Here is a 26,732-nt window from a genome sequence, read left to right on the forward strand (position 1 = left end):
GAACCCGTGTCCCCTGCATCAGCAGGCGGACTCTCAACCACTGCGCCACCAGGGAAGCCCGCGGAAAAACTAGATGAAATGGTGAATTCCTAGAAGCAAAACCTACTAACACTAAATCATGAAGAAGTAGAAAATCTGAGTAGACCTACAACTAGTAAGGAGATTGAATCAGTAATCAAAAATCTCCAAACAAACAAAAGCCCTAGCCCTGAACCTGATGGCTTCACTGGCAAATTCTACCAAACATTTAAAGAAGAACTAATATCTATCTTTCTCAAACTTTTCTAAAAACTGGAAGAGGATGGAACACTTGTTAACCCATTCTGAGGTCAGCATTATTCTAATACCAAAGCCAGATGAAGACACTACACGAAAACTACAGACCAACAACCCTTTTGAATACTGATATAAAAATCCTCAAGAAAATATTAGCAAACTGAATTTAGCAGTATATAAAAAGGATTATACTCCATGACTAAGTGGGATTTATTCCTGGAATGTAAGGCTGGTTTAACATTCAAAAATCAATCAATGCGGGCTTCCCTGGTGGCACAGTGGTTGAGGGTCCGCCTGCTGATGCAGGGGACACGGGTTCATGCCCCGGTCCGGGAGGATCCCACATGCCACGGAGCGGCTGCGCCCATGGGCCATGGCCACTGAGCCTGCACGTCCGGAGCCTGTGCTCTGCAACAGGAGAGGCCGCGGCAGTGAGAGGCCCACGTACTGCCAAAAAAAAAAAAAAAAAAAAATCAAGCAATGTTATTATACAGCACAAAAAACAGCAAAAAAAGAAAAACAATCATCTCAACTGAGGCTGAAAAGAGCATGTAGTAAAATGTGACACCCTTTTATGATAAAAACACACAAAAAGCTAGGAAAAGAAGAAAACTACTCAACATAATAAAAGCTATATAGAAAAAACCCACAGGAAACATCATACTCAATGGTGAAAGACTGAGAGCATCTCCTCTAAGATCAGGTAAAAGGATTCCCACTTACAACACTTCTACTGAACAGAGTACTGGAAGTTCTAGCTTGAGCAATTAGGCAAGAAAAAGAAATTAAAGGCATCCAAATTGAAAAGGAAGATGTAAAATTATCACTGTTCACAGATGATATGATCATTCACATTCTTTAGCAATAAAGAATGGATTCAGGGACTTCCCTGGTGGCGCAGTGGATAAGACTCCATGCTCCCAATGCAGGCACCCTGGGTTTGATCCCTGGTCAGGGAACTAGATCCCACGTGCATGCTGCAACTAAGAGTTTACATGGCACAACTAAGGAGCCCACCTGCTGCAACTAAGACCCAGTGCAACCAAATAAATATTTTAAAAAAATGTATCTCCACCCTCCTGGGTTTGAGCTGGAGAAATTAAAAAAAAAAAAAAAAAAAAAGAATGGATTCAGCAAAGTATCAGAATACAAAGTTAATACAGAAAATTTAATTGCATCTCTATACACACTAATAATAAATGATCTGAAGAGGAAATTATGAAAACAATTCCATCTACAATAGTATCAAGAAGAATAAAATACTTAAGATGTAATTTAGCCAAAGAAATAAAAGAATTGTACAATGAAAACTAAAAAACACTGCTGAAAGAAACTGAAGATGACACAACTAAATGGAAATATAGCCCATGCTCACGGACTGAAAAACTTATATGGTTAAGATGTCAATACTACTCAAAGTGATCTATAGTTTCAAATGCAATCCCTATTCAAAATCCCAATAACATATTTTTTGCATAAATAGAAAAACCCATCCTAAAATTCATATAGAATCTCAAGGGACTACAAATAACCAAAACAATCTTGAAAACGGGGGACAGAGGAGGACTTACACTCTGTGATTTCAAAACTTTCTACAAAGCTACAGTAATCGAAACAGTGTGGTTTTGGCATAAGGAGAGACATATATAGACTGATGGAACAGAATAGAGAACCCAGAAATAAACCCTCACATATATAGTCAAATGACTTTTGACAAGGTACCAAGACAATTCAATGGGGAAAAGATTGTCTTTTCAACAAATGATGCTGGGAAAACTGGATATCCACATGCAAAAAGAATGAAGTTGGACCCTTACCTAACACCATATACAAGAATTAAGTTGTAAGGGATCTAAGACCTAAAACTATAAAACTCTTAGAAGAAAATATGTGGCAAAAGCTTCATGACACTGGACTTGGTAATGATTTCTTAGTTACGACACCAAAGACACAGGCAATAAAAGAAAAGTAGACAAATCAGACTTCGTGAAAATTTAAAAATCTCGTGCATGAAAAGACACAAAGGACTATCAACAGAATAAGAAGGCAACCCCCATAATGAGAAAAAATATTTGCAAATCATATATCTGACAAAGGATTAATATCCAGAATAGAGAATCTCTAAAACTCAATAAAGAAAAAACCAGAAAGTCCAATCTAAAAATGGGCAGAGGACTTGAATAGACCTTTCTCCAAAGAAGATACAGAAGTAGCCAATAAGCACATGAAGATGCTCAACATCATTAATCATTAGGAAAATGCAAATCAAAATTACAATGAGATATCATCAGGTTGGTTACTATCAAAACCCAGAAAATAACAAGTGTTGGTGACAATGTGGAGAAACTAGAACACTTGTACACTATTGATGGGAATGCAAAATGGTACCTCCACTGTGGTTAAACAGTGTGGCAGTTCCTCAAAAATTTAAACAGAATTACCATATGATCCAGCAATTCCATTTCTGGGTATATACTCAAAAGAAATGAAAGCAGGGTCTCAAAGAGACATTTGTACACCCAAATAAATAATATAAAAAATGTTCATAGCAGCATTATTCACTATAGCTAAAATGTGGATTCAGCCCAAGTGTCCATTGAAAAATGAGGGGAAAAGCAAAATGTGGTATACATAAAATGGGATATTATTCAGCCTTAAAAAGGAAGGAAATTCTGACACATGCTACAACATGGATGAACCTTAAGGATATTATGCTAAGTGAAATATGCTAGTCACAAAAAAGACAAATACTGTATAATTCCACTTAACATGAGATACCTGGAGTAATAAAAATTATAGAGACATGAAGTAGAATAGTAGTTGCCAGGGGTCGGGAAGTGAAATGGTGAGTTACTGTTTAATGAGTACAGCGTTTCACTTTTATAAGATTATGTATAATAGTCCCAAACTAGAAACAACCCACATTTTGACAAGTAGAGACAGGTTGAATAAATTATGCTGTCTCCATAAAATGGGAAATCAAGCAGCTGTAAAAGCAAAGGAAAGGGATGCTGCCTATGCAATGATATGAAAATAATCACTATATTTTATATAATTTTATATAATATTAAGGGAAAGAAGCAAGGTGTTGAATACTGTATTTATTTCGATACCTTTTGTGAAGGTAGGAGGATAAAATACATTTATATGTGTTTGTTGTGATATAAGTCAACTCTGGAAGGCTACACTAGAAACTGTTAATAGTAGCTCCTGTTCGTGTGGGGAAAGGGTGTGAACTGGACAGACGGAAAACAGCACTTGGACATCTTTCACTACACATATAAATATGAACCATGTGAACAGATTATTAACTCCAAAAAATGTCCTAATCTTTCAAGCTTAGTATATAATTTACATGTTTTACTAATAAATCGACTACAAAATCCTTTATAATCTTACCTGCAAACTAGCCACATAAGAATCCTCACAATTTACGTAATGTCCTAACATGGCATGTTGTGCTCGTAATTCATTATCCCTTATTCTTTCATGCAGGTGGGTAATTTGTTGCTTCTGCCTGCAAAACATAAGTTGAGGTACCACATTACAAAAAATATACTTTTCTAAGTGATAATTAAAAGCAGAACTTTCAGTATTCTAATTTGGCATAAGAGTTAAAAGTATGATCAATCTTAAAATTCATAATAGGAAATCTTTTTAAACCACAGTACCATGAGATATGTTAAATACAGAAAAAGTTTATACTGTAGAGTACTTCTGACACTTTAAAGAACATAATCTTTTGTAGAATACTCTTCTTAGATTCGAACAAAGTCATGCTTTGCTCTCTTTCTTCTTGTTGCCTAACATAAAAACTGTTTCAATCTCAGTCTGGAATGTCTTTACCTTAATATTATTATTTCCATTCGTCCAAATTCTGTTCAACACTTAATACCAATTGAAGCTTCTGAAAATTTCATTGTCGGGGTGAGAGGTATTTTTATAAATATCATCTAGCTCAACTGCTGTACTATGCCTGCATCTTATGTACAACATCCAGGTTGCATGGTCTACACATACACATCACCAACGATGGAGAACTCACATGGTGGCAGATTTGCATCTCTGGATAGCTCTGAAATTTCATTTTAATATAACCTCATGCTGGAACCAGGCACACTGAAGTTCAAGTATTTCCTCAGTGGATCATAGCTTTGCGGAGCACAGGCTCCGGACGCGCAGGCCCAGAGGCCATGGCTCACGGGCCCAGCCGCTCCGTGGAATGTGGGATCTTCCCGGACCGGGGCACGAACTCGTGTCCCTTGCATCGGCAGGCGGACTCTCAACCACTGTGCCACCAGGGAAGCCCCATAGCTTATTTTAATCAAATTATTTAACTTTTGTGAATATGTATCCTTAAACATTTGAAAACCATTATGTGCCAGGCAACATGCTAAGACCTTTATATGTATTATCATTAATCTTCAAAAGTTTAATAACAAGTCTCATACTAAGGTTATAAGAGAGAGAGTGAGAGCAAAAGAGAGCAAGAGCACGTGCTTTCAAGGAATAATAAGGATACATGTGGGTAAACAAATAGCTTGATGTTTTCCAAAATTACTTACAAAATAACTTTTGGACCAAGTTCAGACTGCATCAAAGAGCTTATTCTATTCAGAGCTGTTTTTATTTGTTTTTCAGATATGCTATCCTTTATGAACATCCACACAGAAAATATCAAACAGGAAACAGATAGGTTAGGAGAGATTACTCACATGGTACTTTTCAAATAATGTAAAACTTTACAAAGAAAACTAAACTTCCTCTTCCAGCCAGGATGGAGTAACAGGAACCAGTTTTGCCCTTCCCCTTGACATAATTACAAAATGGAACAAAATACAGGTAAGAAAGACTCTCAAGACACTGGACAACAGGCAATCACCGTGACTTCTGGGAGGTGGACAACAAATTCTATGAGTCCTAAGATTGCCAGAGATTAGCGTTTTAAGCCTTAGCCTCTGAACAGGGAAAGTGACCTCTCTGAGTTGAAAAAACAAAGCTGGTAATCTGGAGAAATCAAGGCAGCTAGAGTTCACAGTGCAGAGCCACCTTGAGTATTCAGTTGAGTGTTAACTAACGAATGCATGAAGAAACTACTTTAAGTGGGGAGGGGGCGTTATGGGGTGGGGGTGGGGGATATGTTAGCCAAAAAGATTAGAAGAATCAGTGCCTGAGGCTCACATCGGGCCCGGAATTGTGCCTGTTCCCAAATGCCAAAACTTCATAATTTACAGGGTATCAGTTAGCAGCAATTTCCAACTGAGGGCAATTTAGGGCTCAGAACAAAGTGCAAGAATACAAAAATAACGGCTTCCCTGGTGGTGCTGTGGTTAAGAATCCGTCTGCCAATGCAGGGGACACGGGTTCGAGCCCTGGTCCAGGAAGATCCCACATGCCGCGGAGCAACTAAGCCTGTGTGCCACAACTACGGAAGCTGCGCTCTACAGCCCGCACGCCACAACCACTGAGCCCGAGTGCTGCAACTACTGAAACCTGCACACCTAGAGCCCATGCTCCACAACAAGAGAAGCCACCGCAATGAGAAGCCCATGCACCACAACAAAGAGTAGCCCCCGCTCGCCACAACTAGAGAAAGCCCGCGTGCAGCAACAAGACCCAACGCAGCCAAAAATAAAAATAAACAAATTTTAAAAAAAAGAATACAAAAATATGTAACATCCAAAACAAGTTAAAATTCATAATGCCTGGCATCTCAAAGAAGCAGGAAAATATGACCCACAATAAGGTGAATAGCCAATCAACTGAAAGTGAGCTAGAACTGACACAAATGACAGAATTAACAGTGAAGGACACGAAATCAATTATTGTAACTATTTTCATATGTTCAAGAAACTAGAAGAAAGACATAATATGTTAAGCAGAGACATGGAAGGCATAAATATTATCCTGAATGGGATTAGGGCAGATTAGAATTTGCAGAAGAAAAGATTAGGGAATTTGAAGACATATCAATAGAAATGATCCAAAAAGAAACAGAAAAAAAAAAATAGATAAAACAAAACAAACAAAACAAAAACTTAGAGAATCAATGAGTTGTGGATTTCTTTAAAAGGCCAAATATATGTGTAATTAGAATCCCTATAGGGGAGGTGAGGGGAGGAGGAATGAGGAAGAAAAAGTATTTGTAGAAAACCGGCCAAATTTTTTCCAAATCTGCTGAGAATGACACACCCACAGATCCAAGAAGACCAAAGAACCCAAAGCACAAATAACAAAAAGAAAACTAAACCAAGGAACATCCTAATCAAATGACTTAAAATCAGTGATAAAGAGAAAATCCTAAGAGTAGTCAGAGGAAGAACGGTAAATGCGTTAAGGGAGTATAGCCTGAAAATATCCCAAAGTATATTAAAAGGATGCTTTTACATTTAGAGGCAGACCTTGGAGATATTGCAGGTTTGGTTCCAGACCGTGGCAATAAACTGAATATTCCAAGAAAGCCAGTCACACGAATTTTTTGGTTTCCCAGTGCATATAAAAGTTATATTTACATTATACTGTAATCTATTGCATAATAGTATGTCTAAAAAAAAGTCTGTACCTTAATTTTAAAATATTTTATTACTAAAAAATGCTATCATTTGAGCCTTCAGCAATGTATATGTCTCTCATTTAATTACATGTGGAAGTAAAATCACATTATAATTTTGCTAGGTAAACTTAAAATCAGTGGTGGATTCTTTGGTATAGTGTGGATTTTTTTTTAATGGAATTCATATTAAATGTCCTTCTAACTCATCTGCTTTAGAAGCAAGGACTTATCATATTTCTAAAGCAAGGCCTAAGTGTACATATCATGGTTATTAAAAGTTATTAAAATTCCAACTTCACAGATATGATCAATTAACATATGACAGTTTGCTCATAGCAATTTGCAGAACATCTTTTACTTTGAGACGGACCCCATAATGCAAGAGTCATATTTATTCTCCATCACAAGTGTTGAAGTAAGATTTGGTTATTTTTATCAGCTTATCTGAGTATTTAAATACAGTTTCAACAGTTTGTTTCTATCTATTTTGGTTGTTTACACCTAAGTATATAGCTTTATAAAATCAATTTCTGAATCTATTTTGTTTCAAGGCCAACTGCTACACTGTGTGAAATTTGATTCTGACACTAAACACCTTAAGTTAGCATCAGACTCCACAGCTTTAAGGGCATGATCCCCAACAAGAAAGCCTCACTTCAGATGCCAGACTCAAGTGGGATCCCCAGACCATCCACACTTCTAACCAAATGGCTACAAATCTGGAGAGTTCCCAGAGTTTTTATTATAGAATTTCATTGTGTGGGCAAGACTGATTAAATCACTGAACTCAATCTCCAGCCTCCTCCTCTCCCTGGAGGTTGGACTGGCTCAAAAGTCCCAACCCTCTGATCACAGTGTTGGTCTCTATGGTAAATAGCTGAAGCTGCTATCCAGGGCCCAAGAATCACCTCATTAGCATAAATGCAGGTGTGTTCCAGGGCTCATGAATAAAAAAGACATTCTAAAGATTTACAGTCTCCTTTCCAAGAACCAGAAACAATGGCCAGTCAGATTCTCTATTGTTGGACAAGATCTTAAGAAGATTTGTAGATACTATATTGTAAATTGCAAGTAATGACAAAATGAGAATTCTCCTCTATACTGCCAGTATCATTTACTAATAGCATTAACTCAGCCGTCACCACAGAGGGTATAGGGTTTCCTCTCTGAATCTGGCTCCAGTGCACTGACTTACCCCTATATTTCATCTGTTCAATTCAGCGGCACAAGCTATGCAATTTCTAAGTGTAAATCATCATATGAACTACTAGTATCAGCAACAGCATAGGTTAACCAACAACCTTAACCTCTTTTTCATTAAAATGAGGCTATTTGCTCTGCATGAATATTTAGTGAGTACCTACTATGAGTAATAAAATGTACATGAAACTGTATCTTCTGTGAAGAGATCAAAGTCGACTGAGGAAAGACAAGCACGTAAACATAACTATTACATATACAAAACATGTATAATGTGGCTACTCTTTGCTGATGGGCACTATGCATCAGACAGTATTGTGCTTTTTACATACATTTATTCATTTAATCCTCATGCTGTACAACTAGGTGGGAGAGGAGAGTTGCATAGAAGAGTGATCTTCAAAAACCTCATTTTTTGCTTAAGTGGTGAAACTCCTTGTACCCAGGCAGATGAGAAGATCAATATGCAAAAGGGCAAGTACCCTATTCAGAATTACCTAAATGGTTAGTGTCAAATATAAAGCATTAGAAACCAGGTTTCTTCCTTTTTTTTCTGAGTTGTTTTTGAAATAAACCTATTTGCTTTTTCTCACAAGATGGGGAACATTTAAGAAGTTTCTTTTCCTTTTTAATTAAAAACATTTTTTTACTTTATATTGGAGTATAGTTGATTAACAATGTTATGTTAGTTTCAGGTGTACAGCAAAGTGATTCAGTTATACATATACATGTATCTATTCATTTTCAAATTCTTTTTCCATTTACGTTATTACAGAATACTGAGCAGAATTACCTGTGCTATACAGTAGGTCCTTGTTGGTTATCTATTTTAAATATAGCAGTGTGTACATGTCAATCCCAAACTCCCAATCTATCCCTCCCCGCACCCGACTCTTCCCCACTGGTAACCATAAGAAGAACAGTTTCTATAGCAGTTATTTTTCCTTAACATTTATCTGTTTTGATCTAATTATCCAAAATCTACGAAAGCTATATGCATTGCAAAAAAAAAAAAAACCCACGTTTTTCTCATGCAATCATGAATAACTTGATATTTTCAGGAATAATATCCAGCATACAATTTTTAGTTAAGTGACTTAAAAGGTATCATCACCCACACTGTATTCCAAAGTAGAAAAGTTCAGCATCTTTACTCTCAGTTCCATCCAGGAAGAAACTAAATCCTGTCAATTCTGTCTCTGAAATAGTTTCTGCATGTGTTATCACCATTTTAAAGGCCATTAGTCTAATCTGGTTCCTGGAAAAAAATTATACTATAATTTTGTTCTAATTTTCATCACTATATGTGTTATAAAGATCTTTATATATGAACATTTTTACTTTTTTTTTTTTTTTTTCGCGGTACGCGGGCCTCTCACTGCTGTGGCCTCTCCCATTGTGGAGCACAGGCTCCGGACACGCAGGCTCAGCGGCCATGGCTCACAGGTCCAGCCACTCCGCGGCATGTGGGATCTTCCCGGACCAGGGCACGAACCCGTGTCCCCTGCATCGGCAGGTGGACTCCCAACCACTGCGCCACCAGGGAAGCCCAAACATTTTTACTTTTAAATTCTGGTCATGTTGCTTTAGAAATAGGAGTTGCTACTTTTTCTTCCTCTGTTTTATATAATATCAAATGCATTAATCATCAAAAACTTTATAATAAGCATGCAAAATATCAAAGATTATTTAAGACAATGGGTGTGGTAGATTGTTTACAAAAACATCCACAAGTATTCCCTTCCCTGTATTACTCATACTCCTTTTTGATGTGATTTTGCTGTTCCTACTGTCCACAGGTGAAGTCTCCTGGCCTTGTGACCAATAAGAACATAGTGGAAGTGATTTTTTTTTTTAAGCAGACTTTATTTTTTAGAGAAGTTTTAGGTTCACAGAGAAATTAAACTAAGGGTACAGAGATTCTCCATAGGGACTTTGTGTCAGTTCTGAGCCTAAGCTCCAAGAGAACATGTGTGCTTCATTTTCTCTTTGAACTTCACCCTATGAACAAACCCTGGTTAGCATACTGGAGGATGACAGATCCCCATGGAGCATAAGGACCATCCAGATAAGGCTAGCCTAGGCCAGCCAACTCCTACTTGACAATGTGGCTACCACAGATCCATAAATGAGACTAGATAAAGAATCGGCCAAAAATGGGCAGAAGACCTAAATAGACAATTCTCCAAAGAAGACATACAGATGGCCAAAAGATACATGAAAAGATGCTCAACACTGCTAATCATTAGAGAAATGCAAATCAAAACTACAATGAGATACCACCTCAGACCAGTCAGAATGGCCATTATCAAAAAGTCTACAAATAATAAATGCTGGAAAGGGTGTGGAGAAAAGGGAACCCTCCTACACTGTTGGTGGGCATGTAAATTGGTACAGTCACCATGGATAACAGTATGAAGGTTCCTTAAAAAACTAAAAATAGAGAGCTACCATATGATCCTGCAATGCTATCCTGGGTATATATCCAGAGAAAACCATAACCTGAAAAGACACATGCACCCCGATGTTCACTGCAGCACTATTTACAACAGCCAAGACACGGAAACAACCTAAATGCCCATTGACAGATGAATGGATAAAGAAGGTGTGGTACATATATACCATGGAATATTACTCAGCCATAAAAAAGAACGAAATAATGACATCTGCAGCAACATGGATGGACCTAGAGATTATTATACGAAGTGAAGTAAGTCAGACAAAGACAAATATAATATGATATCACTTACATGTGGAATCTAAAAAAAATAATACAAATGAACTTATTTACAAAACAGAAACAGACTCACAGACATAGAAAACAAACTTATGGCTACCAAAGGGGAAAGATGGGGGAAAGGGATAAACTAGAAACTTGGGAGTAAATACACACACTACTATATATAAAATAGATAAACAACAAGAACCTACTGTATAGCACAGAGAATTATACTCAATATTTTATAATAACCTATATGGAAAAAGAATCTGAAAAAGTATATATATATATATATATATATATATATAAAAATAAATAAATAAAACTGAATCACTTTGCTGCATACCTGAAACTAACACAACATTGTAAATCAACTATACTTCAATAAAAAAATTTTTTTAATTAAATAACAGAATTGGCCAACTGAGCAACTTGAATGATTTTGGATTATTTCCTTAGTATCCATCTATATATACAGAATTGACAAATATAAATATATTTTAATAGATTACATCAATCATTATCTGCATTTCTTACTGCCATAGACTGAATGTTGTGACATACACCCCCCCCTCCAAATTCACACATTAAATCCTAATGCCCAATGTGTGGTATAGCGGGTAGAGGGCCTTTGGGAGGTGACTAGGTCATGAGGACAGAATCCTCATGAATGCAATTAGTGCCATTACAAAAGAAGCTCCAGAGAGCTCCCTTGCCCCTTTCATCATGGGAGGTTACAGCAAGAAGACGGCCATCTATGAATCAGGAGGTTGGCTCTCACCAGACATTGAATCTGCCGGTGCCTTGGGACTTTCCAGACTCCAGAAGTGGGAAAAATAAATATTTGTTGTCTATAAGCTACCCAGTCTATGGTATTTTATTATAGCAGCCCAAATGAACTAAGACACTTATTAACATACCCAATAGAATGGTATAATGGTGTTTAAAAAATAATAAAAGCCAAGTGATTCTGATTGAGGGCAAGTCTATTCATATTAATGAAAGTCTGAATTTTGGTGTGCTTAAAAACGGTATTAATTTCAAGTCTATACAATGAGTTAAATTATTTAAGTGTTCAAAATATATATCCAACAGGGTCTATAATTATTTATACATAAAATTCACTTGTACTAGAAGCATCTAATATTTTAAAATAGCCTTTTCATAAAATCAATTATAACCATCTCTTACAATCTTCATTCATTTATCAAACATGGAAGTATCAAGCACTAAGTACATGTACTACGTGCCAGGTTCTGTTCAAGACGTTGAGAACATAGTGGAGAATAAGGACGCCCAGATGTCTATGCTCTAGTTTACTTCCCAGCAGATCTTGCTTAACACTGCTAAGTTTCTAAGCAAAATCTTTTGAAATTTCAACTATTAAATATATTTAAAGATTTGAATTAGGATTTAATTTTAAGGCTAAAATATCTACTACTTTATCCCATATAAGCACATGAAAATAAGTAGTAACTAGCACTGATTAAGAAAAAATGCCTCCTCAACCTAGTTCCCAATTACCAGGATATGCAACTATAAAGAAATTTGTTTTCAGAGCTTTGGTACTGAAATAGGCAAAATTTTGGAAATGTCTCCCAAAATTTTCAAAATTCTTATCTGTAGGTCATTTAATTTTAAACATTCATGATTTTCATGCTTTCTGTGCTATCAGATCTAACATACATTAGTTAAAGGAAGCTACCACTTTAAAGTAGCTTTCCAATTTGATAGTTCCCAAGTATAAAACACAAAGACACTAGCTTTGATAGTTCATCAGCATTGCAGCTAACTTGTTACATGTACAAAAAAGATGGAGAGGAGTTTCCAAATAATGAGTTACCCTAATATAAATGAGAAGATGGTAGAAAACAGACACAGATAGACAGATACATAGATAGATAGGCAGATAAACCAACTGACCCTCAGTTCTGATAGTGGTTCTTAAAAGTACTGGGATTGGGGATGGACAGACATGAGACATCAGTGTACTTGTAAGGTTCTATTTCTTAAACTCTAAGCAGTGGGTACAAAGATATTTGTTTTATTAATCTACATTTCGGCATGCCTGAAATATTTAGTAATTAAAAAAAAGACTCACCGATCAATTACAATTTCTTTCTGCCTTAGTAGTCCTTCTTTTATTTTCAGCACTGATTCCCACTTATTGAAATCTTGATAGCCAGGAGGTGAATAACTTTGACGAGATGATCCAGTCAAAACCTGCACAAACATGTTTAAACTATTAGTATACTAAAAGTGGCTAAAGGGAATATTTATATGTCACCTTGTATTTTCCCAGTGATTTTCATTTTAAAAAAAATAGAGAACTGTCCATTTGATTTTTTTAAAAAACCATCTTAAATCACACCTGTGAATACAACATAACTTGAAGAATTTCAAGGAAGTTCTAAAGTAAATGTACAAATCTAATGAAGAATTGGTGACAAGAGAACATTATTATAATACTATATGTAAGATCCTGTTCTCATTACCTTGTGGAAGCTTTCTGGAAATAAGAAATTAATCATTGCCTAAGGAAGGAGTACAATGAAAGAACATACCAAGGCTAGACTGTACAAGCATTACCAGAAGGGTTTCCACAAGGGAATAAAAATAGTATCTGTAGCATTCAGACTTCAAATTGTCATTCATCACATCACTGAAATTTCAAAAGCTAAAATATTTTCACAAAGTAGTAAATATATCCATAGAAGATGACTATTAAGCAGATAATCTAGATGAATTACTGGTCTCCAGTGTTTATTATATATCATTAAGAAAAAATTCGATTTAGACTTTAAGAAAAATTTAAGATATTTAAAACAGATAATAACAAAACCCAATACAGCAGATATCCTCAAATTTCTATCATTGAAACAAAATCAAAATTTTAATACTGGTGGTACTGGTTGAACTGTGTCCCTTCAAAAAGATGTTGAAGTCCTAACCCCTAATACCTCAGAATGTAGCCTCATTTGGAAATAGGGACTTCACAGATATAGTCAAGATGAAGTCATGAGACTGATGTAAAAGGGGAAATCTGAATGCAGACATGCACACAGAAGACTATGTAAAGAGATACAGAGAGAACACCATGTGAAGATGAAAACAAGAGATTGGAGTGATACATCTACAAGCAAAGGAACACAAGAAGATTGCCAGAAAACCACTAGAAACAGGCCTGAAACAGATTTTTCTTCACAGCCCTCAGAAGGAACTAACTTTGCTGACACCTTGATTTTGGACTTCTAACCTCCAACACTGTGAGACAATAAATATCTGTTGTTTAAGCTACCTTGTTTGTGTCCTTTGTTATGGTAGCTCTAGGAAACTAGTGAATTTCCAATACAACTGGTAAATCAGATAGGAAAATAAATTCCTTGGCAAGCTAAGAGATGCTATATAAACACCACAAAGCAACTTTAGGAGAATCAAATGTGCAGCAATATTTTTTATCCTTTGTTTTCCAAAGATGCTACTGACAAGACCTACTTCTGAATAAACCACTAACTGGGTGACATCAACTAGTCCTAGGTTAAACCTTTAAATTAAGATGACTGTCAAGTAATACTAGGACAGGATGTTTCAGGCAGCACAAAGACAGCACAAGGTGATCAGATTAAGAAGCGCAGAAACTAGATAACAGGGTATATAACTTTGTCAGATGGTCACATACTTGGAGTCTAAGTGACACATAGGGTTATAGAGACAGGTTAGTCAGAGATCTGGTCTTTGAATTTCACTCTTTCTCTTGCCCAACATACAGCTCAGGCTGATACTGGGCCAGTATGCACCAGTATAGATATATTAGTTGTAGCAGTACTGAAGTACTTTCACTGTGGTTGAACACTAGCTGCTGCCCAAACCCAATCCTGAGAACTTTCCATCATCCAACAAATAAAGAGTTACTTCCTGGCATAAAAAGGGGCCCTCGAGACACTATTTATGGCATCCTTCCTGATTGGTTGGTTTCTACTAGTCAGTCCCTCAAAATTCCCCCACCCCACCACTACCTACCAGCTTATATTTAGTTGGCAGAGCTAGGATTCAAATATAGGCAGCCCAACAAAAGAGCACCACACTGTCTCATTCTTTCTACTATGGCCCAGTTGACCAAGAGGTATTTCAAATTTCATAGCATTACAGGAACTGGAAAATATGTTTGAAAGTAACTACTCTTAAAAACCAAGAGAAGATTAAGCACTATAAACAATATTGTTGATATTAAGAGAAAGTCTATGCTTATTGCAACTCCATGTTACTTAATGACTATCAGTTTAATAGGTACTCATTTCATGAAATTTATTTTGTCAAACTGCAGCTCAAACAGGAATTCATTAAAACTGGTAAAAACTAAGCAAGACAAAAGACCATATCAATAATTCCAAAACTCAACATAAGATGTGGAAATTATCAGAATGATATGGTGAACCATTTGTGCTATAATTTATAATACTAAATATTTAATTTATTTGTAGAATAAAAGTGAATATATATTTTATTTATATATTGAATTATATATTAATATCCTGATAACAGGTTACAGATATTTTAAATATTGGTTTTTGTATATTGTTACCATGCCTAACAAAAAACTTCTAAGATAGCTTGAGGATCTATGGTATCCTCTTCCAAAACTTTATAAAAGTTTCCTCCACTGCTGATTAACACAAATCAGAATGACCTATACCATAATATTTTAAGCTATGCTTTACCTTACATATCTTGTACCTATTTCAGTAAGACAAGTGCCTAGACAATAGATGATGATCTTTTCAAGAAGACATTAACTATTCTATTCTTCCACCAGTCATCTGCTAAAATTTTTCCCATGGCTGACAACTTAAGGAAAAGCCTTTTCTTGTTTTATAAAACTTCCTGGCATCAAGAAAGAGGGAATAAAGAGAAGAAAAAAGTAGATCTGCAAGACAAAAGCAAACAACAGTACTACTTGGTTTATAGCACCTGAGTCACCGACAGGATGGAATGCTGAAGTACTTGCCAGATACATCCAGTGAATATACATAAAACAAAACATGAAGCTTTATTCTTCTGATTTGTAGCTCCCTTAACCTAAACCCTTTAGAAAACAAAAATTGACCCATAAAATTGAGCAAACAGGAATAAAGGAAAGGAACCCTTTCTCTGTAATTAAGACGCAATAAACAATTACCAAATCAGCAGCATGGCAGTCTTCCTACGAAACTTTAATCCTGATTCATAGAAGTAGTTTAAAAAGGAGAATGAATCCTGACACACAACCTAATGCTGCAGGTGGAGTTACACGTAATTTTAAAACCCTGTTTATATCTACCTATCACTGAAAATGACAATTACGGAAACATGTTACCTTTTAAGGCTTTTGTAATGAGGCCATAGGGCATGCTATACTAAATGAAGTTATAGAACACAATTTGAATTACCTAGCAAGAGTTATTAAAATCATATTGTGACATCTCAAATAGCAAGGCAGCTACTGTACCTTTATGATTTTGCATACTATATAAACAACGCTGTACTACTAAAGATATACAGAAAAGAAACAACTGATGAAATTTTATTTTTATTATAATTTATAGCAAATTGGAAGTTTGTATCCTCTGACCAACATCTCCCCATTTCCCTACCCCCTACCCTCTGGTAACCACCATTCTAGTTTCTGTTTCTATGAGTTTGGCATTTTTAGATGTCACATACAAGTGACATCATACAGTATTTTTCTTTCTCTGACTTATTTCATTTGGTCAACTAACTTCCGAAGGGGCAAAGCTGATTAAATGGGGAATTGAATTTGGTATCTAATCAAAAGAAGTGAAAACGTATGTCTACAAAATCCTGAAGGCAAATGTTTAATCACCCAAAACTGGAAACAAACCATTAACTGATAAATGGATAAACAAACTGTGCTACATCCACAAAATGCAATACTAACTCAACAAAAACAAAATATACTAACCATGGGCCTAGACTTTATTTTTCTCTCTACCTCAAAGTAGGACTGAGGGGAAATGAAGGCCTTGCCTGCTGGGGGAGGATATGTAAGTACTCAAAGATGCTCTGTAGATGATACAATGCACTATCTCGGCTATAATTTCCTATCTACTCATCGCTACGGTGCTATCCTACATAGGCAAATAATTGAGAGATAAACGACCAGATGAAGTAAATACTGTACACCAAGAATGCAAAAACAGAGTTGGAAATGAAGGGTAGCACAATATGCTACCCCAAAATACGACTGTAGGAGTTCAGGACACGCCACCATAATTAATGACATATTAATTATTTTGAGCTGTAGGCACTTGAAAACGAGCAAATGCAGGGAGAGGCTTTTTCTGAACTCCACTCTCTGCCTAAAGACAGATCCTCCCAAAGGAACTCAACTGTCATAAATCCCCTCCCTGGGAGTTTCATCAATCTGGGAGGATTGGCTCTTGTCACAGGAAAGGAGACTAGAAGCAGACACTGCACCCAGACAAACTTTCTCACAGGAGGTTATCATCTTTCCTATCTATTCTTCTAAGGGCCTATTCAACTCTCCTAAAAATCATCTATTGTCCCCTGAGAGGCCTGCATCCCTCCTCTGCTTTTCCTGAATTGAGTGGTATTTAATCATGAATTCTAAAGCCACCTCTCTGAGTTCCTCATTTTCGTACACAAGGTACATAGGTTAATAAACTTCTATTTGTTTTTTTCTTGTAATCTATCTTTTATTACAGTGGTCTCAGCTAAGAACTAAGAATGGTAGAGGGAAAATTATTATTATTATTATTATTTTAACCGGTACGCGGGCCTCTCACTGTTGTGGCCTCTCCCATTGTGGAGCACAGGCTCCGGATGCGCAGGCTCAGCGGCCATGGCTCACGGGCCCAGCCGCTCCGCGGCATGTGGGATCTTCCCGGACTGGGGCATGAACCCGTGTCCTCTGCACCAGCAGGCGGACTCTCAACCACTGCGCCACCAGGGAAGCCCGAGGGAAAATTATTTGTCCTCCCCTATAACAATTACAAGCTGGTTCTTAAGAGTTGTCAATACTTAAGAAGAACAAAGAAGCCTTCTCTTAAGATGGGACAATGCTGCTTCCAAATATGAAAAAGAAGAAAGTATTTCATATTGAAATAACCTCTCCCCATAACCATTAGTAACACATTTTTATCCCAAGTAGTTAGAAAGCAATTAAGAATTTCTATTCAATAAAATCATAACTGGTCATGAGAGGAATACCATTTTGTGGCAGAATTTCAAGTCATCAGTCATGTTTCTACTTGAACATAACCAATATAACTAATCAAGGAGAATATAATTTAAACATATGAATATATAATTTATATTTATAGCTTGTGAATAATAAAACTGTAACTAGACATGAACATGAAGTCTAAAAGATAATTATCAAGGCATATAACTGTGAGCTAACTTCAAGCACGGAACAGAAAGGACATCATCAAAGTAATGAATATTTCAAAATCTGTACAGCAAAACAAGGACAACTTTTACAAGTAAACATTTTTTATACATATTTGGTAGTTACCAAACTCAGGGAGGGAAGGGAACTCCTCATTTAGATGTTTTACCTAAAAATACGTAAGATACAATTGTTGCAATGGTGGTTTAGAGGAGAAAACAGTAGACTAGCCAAATAGTCTAGCCAGTAGACTAGCATAACTCTTCTGCATCTAGAGCCCAACCACCCAGAGATATAACACATATATTGGCACCTCTTATTGTAAACAGCAAATTCCACTCTCATAACTGAATAGGGAAAACAAGCATCTACAACAATCCCAAACATATCTATTTAGATGAGACCCAGATGCTATGAAAAGTTGTCAAAATATGTCATGTAATGGTCAAACATGCTTCTAAAATAAGCTCACTATTTGCATCTGAAAATAGTTCCAAATTCTTTGGCTTCAGCCTGGACAAATACTGTTAAATTTAGATAATCTAGTGCTGCCACACTTAACTAGAATACAGCCTCTGCAGTTCTTCAAGTTTGTTATCTCTCTTTCATTTGCTTTTGTTCCTTAGCTCATTCACCACTCACAACATGTCAAATAACACAGCAGATCTTCCTCTCTTTCCTGGAATAGTCTATCTGAAGAGATACTCTATGAGTGCTTTTTGGTAAAAGGATCAGGACACCTCACCCAGAAGTAAGTTCACAAAGCTCAATAATGAAGAGGAAAATAAATTACAAATTACACAGAGTTTAGAGTTTTTATTCAACAAGAAGGAAAAACACGGACTATATGATTACTGAAAGAACTGTCATTAAAATAAAATCTGTATCTTACATATTATATTATTACTAAAAGAATGTGCATTTAATAAAAATAATCTGTATCTTAACTAAGCCCATGTAATTATTTACGGAATGTATTACTACATATTTCTCTAACAAAATAAAAACAAATCATATAAAAAAATTCTATCCATAACCTCTTCATCAGAGTGACTAATTATAAACAGAAGTATGCATCTTAACTCTTGAAACTTAAAGAAGGAACTGAGTTTTTAATGATCTCATTAGTTCTTCAATTTGTCTTTATAACTAACTCTATAATGCTATTTTTGCCATCCTAATATGCTTTACTGAAATAACAATGCAAATATATCAAGTTACTTCAAGGGTAAAAGACCCTAAAAAAATGACAAAAAGAAACTAATGAGAGGAATATATCCTACATTTTATATCTTAAAAATACATGTACATGAAAATAAAGAGAACCCTAAACATATTAGTGATTCTCACCATGCTAAACAACTAAGTTACTATTAATGTAACTATTTTCTTTTGGAGGAAGGGACACTTTTCCTCTCAAAAATCAATCTGGTTTATGTCTAATCTGTGTTAGCATGAGCATGTTTTATAAAAATGCCAACAAAGGAATGATCTATGCATGAAACATGATCTCATTACAGTTATAATGCAAAAGTGAAGCGGGTAAATGATATATCCAAGATTGAGGAACAAATCATTTTCCCTAAGAAATCAATCAGAAGATTGGGGGTGGGGGGGTGTTTAAGTCTTCAAATTTAATCATGGATTTTACTTATAAACAAATAGAACGTAGCATTTTCCAAAGGTTTTGTATAATTACTTAAGGATAACAAATGTACCAGACTACAGAACCAGATTCTACTAAAACGGAGCTGTAGCATAAGCGCTAACATATTTCACTTATTTTTAAAAGCAGATTACCAAAACATGTTTTATCGTTTTTTATCATATTGTACTATTGAGAGATAAAAGAAAAATATATAATAATACATGTGTTTGGGGACCAAAGCACTGCCTACATTATTTTTAAAATGTATGAAAGGATTTTTCTCAAAGTATACAAAAATAATTATTAATGATGGTTATTTTGTGAGCAGAGAGGGAGAAGGCTTTTACTTTATATCAGTTGGGATTAACTGACTTTGCTTACCATACATGTACTACTTACTTCTTTTCGGACAGTGTAATTATGGGCCATTAAATACTTTATTCTTCCATATGTTAAAATTACTGTTTTTAAAAAAAATATTTCAAGAGTCAACAATGGGTAATCTTCTCAGGGTAAAATTGTTGAGAGGAGTTTAGAGGGGCAACTTGATTGCTGTTCAATTTAAACATCCTTTCACATATTTTGCTAAGAAGTATAAGCACCAGAAATGTTAGAGATTTTCTTTTTTGTCATGCCCAGAGTCTAGTTCATCCCTAGCCCATAGCACACAATCAACAAAAAGACAATGACTAACAACAATCCCTCAAGTATATTTCTCAGCCTTCAAAACAATCCAAAATTATTTTGAACAGCACAGACAGGTATTGTAATTAGAGTGACAGTACTTATGACAGTACTTACGGCAGTGGTTCCTTTCCCACTTTAGTCTGCATCACAATAAGCTTGGCCTTATTCTTTTATAACTCCTGGTACTCAGCACAGAACCTGACAATATTTGCTAAATATTAAGCAATCTAAAAATTTACAATCTACAAAAGTCTACCATCCCTGAAATTACCATTACTTAAAAATCTCTACTATCATTTTTAGAGCAATGATATACATAATAAAAAGAAATGTATATACTCTAAAGATTAGAGTTCAAAGATCAATCCACAAACTTACATTTGAATAAAAATCATGCTTTCCAGCTCTTGAGGTTCAGCCTCATTTCTTTCAGACCCAGGAAATCACTGAATAATCTACATAACTAATTTAATTTTAGTTTGCATTTTAGAGATACATTTGAAAGAAAGTCTTCAGTGACCATACTGTGTTTCTATTTTGTAGGTGTAAAGTCTCAAGAGCATTTTCTGATTCTCAAACAATCAGTACACAGATTCATAATGATCCAAATACTGAATTTTTAGATATTTTATGTTTTTAAGTTAGATTTTAAAAATCAACATATTATGCTGGAGTCAACAATCAACTCTTCAACTATCCATGGCCCTAACTAAGCAATAAACCTATAAAAATGAATACATTAACAGGGCAGTCTGATAAACTTTGCCAAAAGTATGCTCTTGATCTTAATGCTAAGGGCTGGTCCTGGAACCTACTCACCACCTTTGACCAACTCAAGGGCAAATGAAAACCCCAGATGATGACATGTTCACATCCTTTTGCTGTGCTATATAAGCTTTTAATTTGGAGATGGGTTAAGGAGGAAGTACAGATTACTGAGATATAGCAAAACAATGTACAACTCGCAGTACATTAAACTGCTGATAAAAAGTTACAATGTCTGCGTATTAGAAAGTTGGGCTTATTAACCTCTTCCACTGGGACATCTGGGCTTGCTTTATAAGATAAACATGAATTTTACATATCAAAATCCATTTTACATAACCTTTTCAAGAATGCATCTATGCTGAAAATTCAAGCGTCAGTTGGTCAGTTGCATTTGTATTCCATACCTTCCTTTAACTTATCCTTTTACAAGCTCACTTGTAATGGCAAAGTAACACTAAAAATATCCATTAACCTTAATTTCCAAGGGATTAGCAGTGTGAGGAGTAAAGAAAAAATAAATCAGTCCCTATTCATGAAATTTATGGTAAAGAAAAAATACCTACAAAATGTATAAAGTCCCCCTCTAACTTCTGCTTTATCTGAGTTTCCTGAATTGCTAAGAGATATTCACTTATTACTTATGCAATTAAAAATTAAGAACAAACAAAACAGGCTTCTCCCTACCTATTTTTGAATAATAAAGGCATTCCAAAGGAACAAGAAAGTAAGGAATAGATTCCAGATAGAAGAAATAACACACACAAACGGCAGAGTTGTCAAATATGGTGGGAATAGATGACAACACCAGATTAGAAAAAACCTCTGTATGCAGTGCTGGAAAATTTGGGGTTTTAATCTTGAGGGACATGGTGATAATAAAGGAAAGTTCTCAGCATGTGAGAACCAAATTTACCCTTGAAAAGGCAACTTGGATATCAGGGTAAAGAAGTGGAGAGGCTCAAGACAGAAGGTATATGTAAAAGTTCAGAGGAGAGCTGATGAGGCTATGTGAACACAGATTTCTAACTGGCAATCTGCATTTGATTTCTTAGTGGACCAGAGTCTGGGAGAAGACAGAAAGAAGGATGAGTCTCAAATTTCCATTTTGGATGACAAAATAAATAATGATGCCATCATAAAGATTGGGAATGCAAGGAGCTCAGTTACTGGGATGCCAAGCACAAAGATAATGAATATAAGGGACGGGGTGGGACTACAAATTATTGAAGTGGATTAGAATCTTCCTAACAAAGGAACAACATCATGGTCTACAGAGTTCTGAAGCAAGTATCTGGAGACCTGAGGGTTGTTTTTTGTTGTTAAATTGGTTGTGTGTGTGTGTGTGTGTGTGTGTGTGTGTGTGTGTGTGTGTGTGTGTGTGAAAGAGAGAGAGAGAGAGATTTTCCATTTCTTATTTTGGCTTCAATTCTGCCAGCTTCTTTCGTATAAAATATGTAGTTCTCTTAGAAATCATATTGCTTCTTACTACATGTGCTAATTTGACTCTCGATCCTGAATTTTCTTGAGCTCCTAGTGTTATCTTGCAATAGTGGTTAACTTCCAAATGTTAAATGTTTCACCTGTATATTACTTGTTTACCGATAGACAAGTTCCTTAAAAAGCCGCAGAACATGCTATAGCATTTCTTTCCATCACTTAGAGTGTATTTTGTACGTTTCCCCCAAATTGTGTAAACCTACATGACAAGCCCCTCCCTTAAACTAACTGGCTTCTCTTGATGTCAAACTTCCCCGTTGCTAACTGGGATATTTAATAAGGAAAGAGAATCTGTCCAGAGTTCAGCACTTACGAAAAAATAAAATGCTTGAGCCTTCAAGTATCTGACAAGTCAATTTTAAAAGCGAATCTACCTCCCTAAATGATCAAGTTTTATAAGTTACTTTATTATTGGTCTTTTTTACCCACGACTTGATGAATAACTCCTATTCTCTCTTCTCTATTACCTTAGGCACTTCCCCATCCCCTAAGTCTCAGACTACTAGTCTCATCATTTTTGCTCTTAGATGTTTTTTTCAACTAATCCTTCTTTAGGTAGCTTTAAATTTTAAGGCAGTAATTCTCAAACTTTTAATAGAACAGAACCCTTAAGAGTTAGGTAAAATCCTTGGGAGTCTAGGGGGTCTAACCTTAAAAAGCTCCCTATCTTTGAAGTATCACAAAAATTTATTCACAGCTTGCATTTTGCTGTATTATATATTTAAGTATTAAAATGCTTTAATTCTGTCACCACTTAAATTATCTTTTTGTCAAAAAGTTTCCAGAAAAAAAAAAGGTCTACCTTGAAGCTTCTTTTGCTTCTGACATACCACTACAACTTGAAGTTTAAATACTCAGCGTAAAAAAGATTTTTATACATCACAATTTCCTTTACATAGAGTTAAGTAAAATTATAAGAACTTTTAAGGAATACATAATTTAAAATGCCACAAAACTATAAAAACAAATGTAAAGAACTTAACCCAGGAATCAGAATAATCATTTACTTGGGTAGGGAAGATAGGGGGAACATGGCAAGACCATGTGGTTAGGTATAAGTTATTAACATCCCAGCTTATGTTCAGGTGGTAATCTTAGAGGTGCTTTTATTTTTCACTATTAAAATAAAATAAAAACTAAATAATTACATAAATAAAAGCAGGTCTTGCAATATTAAGAGTATATAAAGTAACATGAATTATTATGAATCCAATGAGCAAAGAAAACAAAAATTAAAAAAAAATTTAGAGGCTCAATTCAGGAAGCATGGGCTTATGGTTCCACCTTCCTTCAGTCTTTACAAATATACTTACATCATCTTTAAATGACAAGAAAGTTTATTTTCTCAGTTACTGTACTCTTATCCCCAATCTCTCCCAATTATTCTCCTCCTCCCCCATGATGAGCTTTAAAAGTGAGAAGAAGTTTTTAACTGTTTATAACACTTACTTCTGCAGAATCACTCATTCACTAACACCTTGCAATCTTTCCTCGTCCCCCTTTATTCACTCACTCATCCAATCATCCATTCAGCCAATATTTACGAATTGCTATAAGCCAGGTTCTATACTATAAGGAATAAAGAGGGTATAAATTGGATAGTTATAGAGTCATATAAGTTATATATAGTTATAGTTACATAAGAGTTATTGGATAGTTCTCAAGTAGCTTGGAATCTAGTCTAGGCAGATATACTAATAAACACAATAAAATGAGACATAATAATAGGGGTAACATGCAAAAGTATACAGCATAAGAGAGGGCTGCACAGAAGACATAAATTGAAACTAGCACTTTAATGGGAATAAAGGTTAGTAAGGGACATTCCTACAAAAAGTGAGGAGGCTTAAAATAGAACAACAGCCTGTTCAAAAAGCCGCAGGCAGCTGTACAAGGCCACAGCACAGGATACAAGGGAATGTGATACGAGACAAAGCTGGAAAAGCAGTGCCTAAAAAAGCAAACTAGGAGGTCTGGATTTTAGCCTGTTTGAGAACTCAGTCTTCTTTCCACAAAGGGCTGCCCCATACTACGACAGAAACAACCCCCAGCATAGGACTTCTTAATTTTTTGTGCCATGGACAATTTTTGGCAGACAGCTAAAGCCTACTGACCTGTTCTCAATGTTTTTATATCATAAAATACATAGGATGCCAAGTAATTTTTATAGACACTCCACTCTTAAGGTAGTGAAGCGTAAGGGTGGGCTGTGCATAGTAACTTTCTTCTGGAGAGTACAGTAAGGAGGGAGAGGGAAAAGAGTAACTTTACCATGGAGAAACTTGACGAATACTTCACTTCAGCCAGGTGATCAAGGTTAACGACATCGGTAAGTCATGCTGATAGTTTGTACACTCGATATATGATGAAAACGGCACTTTACCTCTCTGATCTTCCTCTCAAAAACACATTAACCAGCCCTAGCCATGAGAGAAACATCAGACGAATCCCAACTGTGGACATTCTGTAAGAAACGGTCACAACCAAGTGGACCAAAGGAGGCACGACTACTAAATGTAATCCGGTGTCCTGGAAAGAATCCTGGGCAATAAAAGGAACACCAGGGGAAACAGGAAATCTGCATAAAGTATGGGCTTTAGTATCAACACTGGTATAACCGCTGTGAGAAATGTACCATACTAATGTAGGATGTGTTAACAACAGGGGACACTGGGTATGGGGTATACAGGAGCTCTCTATATTTGCAATAAGTCTGTAAATTTAGAACTGTTCTAAAATAAAACTTTAGGGACTTCCCTGGCGGTCCAGTGGTTAAGATTTCATCTCCCAATGCAGTGGGTGCGGGTTTCATCCCTGGTCGGGGAGCTAAGATCCTACATGCCTCACGGCCAAAAAACCAAAACGTAAAGCAGAATCAATACTGTAACAAATTCAATAAGGACTTTAAAAATGGTCCATATCAAAAAATAAAATAAAATAAAACTTGAAAGAATTAAGTGAGATACATAGGATTAGAAAGGAAATAAATTACACTGAAATAAATATTTTAAAAAGAAACAAATTTGTGTTGTAATATTTCTGCTTTTCTTTTATTTTCCGTTTCTGTTATGCTTCTTTATTAATGTATTAAATAACAATATATTTACAGGCAGGTCTAATTTTGTAATTTCAAGTGGTATGAATGTAAGCAGTATTTCAAGCTATCTGCAACAACTATACTATATGAAATTACCTAAGATTGCTAACGGCTGACAGTCAAACATACTGCTAATACTTCTGCAGTTTGTGGCCTACAGTCAAAACTGAAGAAATGCTAAACCTCATTTAGAGTTTAGTAAAAATAAAGATGTCTAACATTTTTCCTATCCAAGTTCAAAGGGCACTGAACTCTATCCATGGACTGCAGATTAAGAACCATCTTCAAAAGGAAAATAAGTGCTAACACTAAATGGACACTGTGTTGCAAGATCTCTAATAGTCATTATACATACTTCTTCTCATTAAATCCTCACAACAAACCCATTCCACAGATAAGGCAGCTTCGACAAGTTTGTATAAGGTCATGCGACCAAAAATGGATTCAGACTATAGTCTGACTCTAAATGAAGATTCTGACAAAGCGTCTCCAAAACCACTTTCTGGCCCCTCACTGCGGAATTTTTGAGGAACAATCTACTGACTATACTGCAGCTCACCAATGCTCCTGGTAAGCAACTTTCTGTTTAGGCAATCAGCCTAAAACGAAGGTGTAACGCTTCCTAGAGCTCCATGTGGAGTAATAATAGAGATCACCATCCTCAGCAGCAGTAGCAGCTAACCAAAACGAAAAAGGGAAACACAGAAGCTCCCCGCCCTTGCACCAATCCGAAAAGTAAATTTTCATCTCCATTTTCCAACTCTAACACACAGTTTGTTAGTATCCTTCTAAGGGTGTGTGTGCCCGCCTATATATGCTTTTAAGCAAATCTGCCAACATGTGAAATATCTAGGCCATATTTTATTTGGTCTGTGGAGG

The 26,732-nt window shown here is 35.8% G+C and overlaps 1 protein-coding gene across 1 annotated transcript in view; it reads right to left on the reverse strand.

Moving 5' to 3' along the window:
- CEP85L (centrosomal protein 85 like) overlaps window positions 1–26,732 on the reverse strand; it is a 154,910-nt gene that overhangs the window by 53,874 nt on the left and 74,304 nt on the right. The window contains exons 4-5 of the mRNA XM_030853595.2: window positions 12,850–12,971; window positions 3,676–3,793 (exon numbers count right to left, since the gene is read on the reverse strand). Coding sequence (XP_030709455.2) covers window positions 3,676–3,793; window positions 12,850–12,971 — 240 coding nt within the window. The remainder of the gene's footprint in view (window positions 1–3,675; window positions 3,794–12,849; window positions 12,972–26,732) is intronic.

Source organism: Globicephala melas, chromosome 14 (genome assembly GCF_963455315.2).
Source record: "Globicephala melas chromosome 14, mGloMel1.2, whole genome shotgun sequence".
Taxonomy (NCBI): Eukaryota; Metazoa; Chordata; class Mammalia; order Artiodactyla; family Delphinidae; genus Globicephala; species Globicephala melas.